Source organism: Choristoneura fumiferana, chromosome 26 (assembly GCF_025370935.1).
Source record: "Choristoneura fumiferana chromosome 26, NRCan_CFum_1, whole genome shotgun sequence".
In the NCBI taxonomy this organism is placed as follows: domain Eukaryota; kingdom Metazoa; phylum Arthropoda; class Insecta; order Lepidoptera; family Tortricidae; genus Choristoneura; species Choristoneura fumiferana.
Genome location: NC_133497.1, coordinates 1953768 through 1957678, shown reverse-complemented (window position 1 = coordinate 1957678; position 3911 = coordinate 1953768). Strand labels below are relative to the sequence as shown.

General features: G+C 40.4%; 1 protein-coding gene across 1 annotated transcript in view; it reads left to right on the top strand.

Moving 5' to 3' along the window:
• The first annotated feature begins 218 nt into the window (after positions 1-218).
• Positions 219-3911, top strand: part of LOC141443033 (chymotrypsin-like elastase family member 1) — a 25401-nt gene continuing 21708 nt past the window's right edge. The window contains exons 1-2 of the mRNA XM_074108251.1: positions 219-230; positions 1561-1771. Of these exons, the coding sequence (XP_073964352.1) occupies positions 219-230; positions 1561-1771 (223 nt within the window). The remainder of the gene's footprint in view (positions 231-1560; positions 1772-3911) is intronic.

The following is a 3911-nucleotide window of genomic DNA, read 5'->3' as shown; positions in this document are numbered from 1 at the left end:
GTGCGGGTAGAGAGGCTGAATTTCTGAGGCGATTGATGTGTGAACTTACTGGTATGTCAATAGTTATTACTATTTATAATGATTCACAGTCTGCCCAGAAGTTGGCATTGAATCCGGTTCACCACAACAGAACCAAGCATATAGACACAAGATTTCATTATATACGAGATTTATTATCGAACAATATTATTAATGTCGTATATATCAATACTTTGGAGATGTGGGCTGATGTACTAACTAAGCCATTGGCTCGTATCAAGCATCAGAATTGTATAAAAGGAATAGGTTTATGTTATAATCTTGTTTTGATTACGGGGGAGTATGTTGTATACTGGCTAATCAAAATGTTTAAATTTCTTATTCTTTACTATACATTGTATTCTATCTGATGTACGTTTGTCACTTCAATAAACAAAGTCAAATACAACACATTGAAACATTGAAAGCATTCCTAGACTACAAAAAAAAATTTTTTTTAAATCGGTTCATAAATGACGGAGTTCTGAGGTAACAAACAAAAAAAATATACAACCGAATTGATAACCTCCTACTTTTTTTGAAGTCGGTTAAAAAAGGTTAATTTAAACCAATTAATTCATTCGTTCGAGCTATTAAAACCAAGTTCGTTCCAACCGAGCATCTGTCTGTTAGTCTGTAATGTATTTATTGTATGGGCCAAGTTGCCCAAAATAAATGAATTTATTATTATTATTATACTATGAAGTCTAAAAATTCGAACTTCGTATCTTGCCGTCCCGCTAACGCTAATATACGATTGTGAAAGGGACAGTGCGATACGAACTTCAATTTCTGAATTTCGTAGTAGCCCTCCTGTTTCACCGCTCAATCCGCCGATAGCACCGACCTACAGTAGCGTGCTTTGCATCAGATCCGATCGAGTGATTCATTAAGATACTGCGTCGCTCTATCACTACCGCGATAGCCTGCTACTGCAGAGCTTTGTTTCCCATTCAGAACATTTCTACAGTGGAAATACAGCTACTAAGTATGTTTAAAACTTTCGCAATTCTCAGCGCTGCTTAAAAAACGGTGACGGTACGGAATCGCAGTGACGCATCGTATGCGCACCGTTTTTATCGCATGCACGCAGACGGTGCGGAATCGCAGTGACGTGCCGTATACGTCACGACTTCTGGTGGACAGCATTTAGTGCTGACATTTACGGCACGTCACTGCGATTCCGCAACGTTCGCGTATTTTAAGCAGCGGTGTGACCGCTCCTTTACTCGTACTAATATATCTCGGGGTTTCATCACGACTACACTACCTACTTATTGCTAAAATCACCTCGACGTTTCGATCACATTGCAGCAGCCATGGTCACGAGTCAACTGATGTAATGTGGTCGAATCTTCGACATAATTCTAGCAGTAAAGCGTGATTAAGCCTTGTTGCGGTTTGAACCCAAAATCCTCTGCAGTACAGGCCATAAGTCATACTATTGGACTACCCAGCTTTTTTGTCCATGATCATGGTCTAAGAGCGGTGCCGTTCTGGCTTTAGTACATCTCCCGACACTCAACTTCTCCTTTTCCCCAGGTGTCCTGGATCCGGCATCGCGACCTGCACATCCTGACAGTGGGCGGGTACACGTACACTTCAGACCAGCGGTTCCAGGCGACGCACTCCCCGCAGACGGATGACTGGACGCTGCACATCAAGTGGGCCCAGCAGAGGGACGCCGGCGTGTACGAGTGCCAGGTGTCCACGCAGCCTGTGAGGTCGTTCTTCGTCACGCTGCATGTTGTCGGTGAGTTTAGATCGCATTTACCTAGACTTAAGCACGGTTAAGGCACGGACCATCATTAATGACTTAGTTCAACTTACATCGACCAACTTCATAGAGGTTCGGTGTAAGTACTTTTATGGAGGCGATCGTTGTACGTCACGTTTGCGTATTTTAAGCATCAGTGTGGAAAGCATGCAATAAAAACGGTGCGCATATGATGCGTCACTGCGATTCCGTATCGTCACCGTTTTTTAAGCAGCGGTGTGGCAGCTCCTTTACTTGATGGAGTAAACCTTAAAATTCCAAAAAATATTCTTTATTTTTGCTAAATCCGTAATTATTCTACTTGATTCCTAATACTACATACACTCAAAATTTGTACTTGTCAGTTGTATTTTGAAATTTTGGGCATTTCTATCTACCGTTGTACCCTGAGTTTATCTCTCCGATTTCAACAAAATTTGGTAGGTAGACTCAGTCCATGATTCCGAGCTGGAGAAACAGGGTCTCCAGATGTGTCCCTAAAATATTGTATGGGTGTGTCCGTTTTGTTACGAATTTTTCTTAATATTTTTCAGGCCCTTTTACAAGAAAATGAAATTGTCAGAAAAAGCAAATATTAAATTATCTAAATAATATGCAACTGTCAGGCATAATTTTCTATTTCAATTATTTCCTTTTTAGTTTCAATGCAACATTAAACTAGCCGAAAATGTTAGTAATGCGGCAGCAAATCGGACGCAAAATAATTTAAATGCATAGAACAGTGCCCACAACAATAAAATGACTACAAACGTATTTCCAATCGGCTTTTACAGCCCAATACTGCTTTCGGTATGCGACAAAATATCCGTTGTCAGTGAAACTGCGAAATAATTAAAATATTCCATTTGCGCTCACACAAGTTCCAGCGACGCCAATTGCAGATAGACCGTTATGCTCTAAACGTGCAAATCGCTATTGTCTGCGGCACTAATACATATTTTAGTTAAACTTTGTTCTAGTATATAATGGAATTGATATTTAACTACTTGTATTCTCAGCCATATAATCAATCATACTAATACAATAAATGCAAAAGTTTGAAAGTCTGTTTGTTTGTTACCTTTTTTGTTACTTCTTTTGAATTTAGATGAAATTCGGGATAGGTACAGATAGTTTGAGCCCCGGGGAAAATTTCATAGTTCCCGCGGAATCCATATACTAATATTATAAATACGAAAGTGTGTTTGTATGTTTGTCCGTCTTTCACGCCGTAACGGAGCGACGGATCGACGAGAATGTGGTATAGATATAGTTTATGGGCCCGAGAGTGACATAGGCTACTTTTTATCCCGGAAAAATGCACAGTTCCCGAGGGAACAGCGCGCGATAACCGAATACCACGCGGGCGTAGCCGCGGGCAAAAGCTAGTAGCAATATACATAAACCTACATCAAACGCCATAGTATTGAAATATTATTTTATTTATGTCACTCCGACAGTATGTCGAATCTAATGATACCTCACTATGTTAAAATCCGTCCAGCCTTTTAGGCTGCCGAGGACCAAAGAAATAGAAGACATACATACCCACATACATATACCTCTACATACAAGCATACGCTCGCCAAACATAACCCTCCTCAGGAACCCTCTTTAAGAGACTCCCTGTGCTGTGAGTTGCTACAGTCGCGTCTGTTTGACGGGCGTCGGCCGTCGCACAATAAACTGAATACGTTGCTGCTGACGCTCGCCGCAGCTGTTCCATTTAACACTGCACAGGGCTGCCGATTAGATATCAGGAAGTTTAGGTTTTATGTGGGATCGTTTGGAGGGAAACAAACTTTAAGTAAATAACCTAACCAACAAAATGTTGGAAAACCCCGACTATGTCACTTCAAAGTTCATATCTCAAAAACGTCTGAAATAATTTTGATAAAACACATTAAGAAACCATCGCTAAAAAATCTGCTTTCGAATAAAAAAAACCTCATTCAAATCGGTTCAGCCGTTTAAGCGCTACGGTGCCACAGACAGACAGGTACACGGACACACAGATACACAGACACACATAGCGGTCAAATTTATAACACTCCTCTTTTTGCGTTGGGGTTAAAAAGTTTATTAAAAATTAAACTCAAATACGTTAAAAATGAGAAAAAACAGTAAACACATGCAG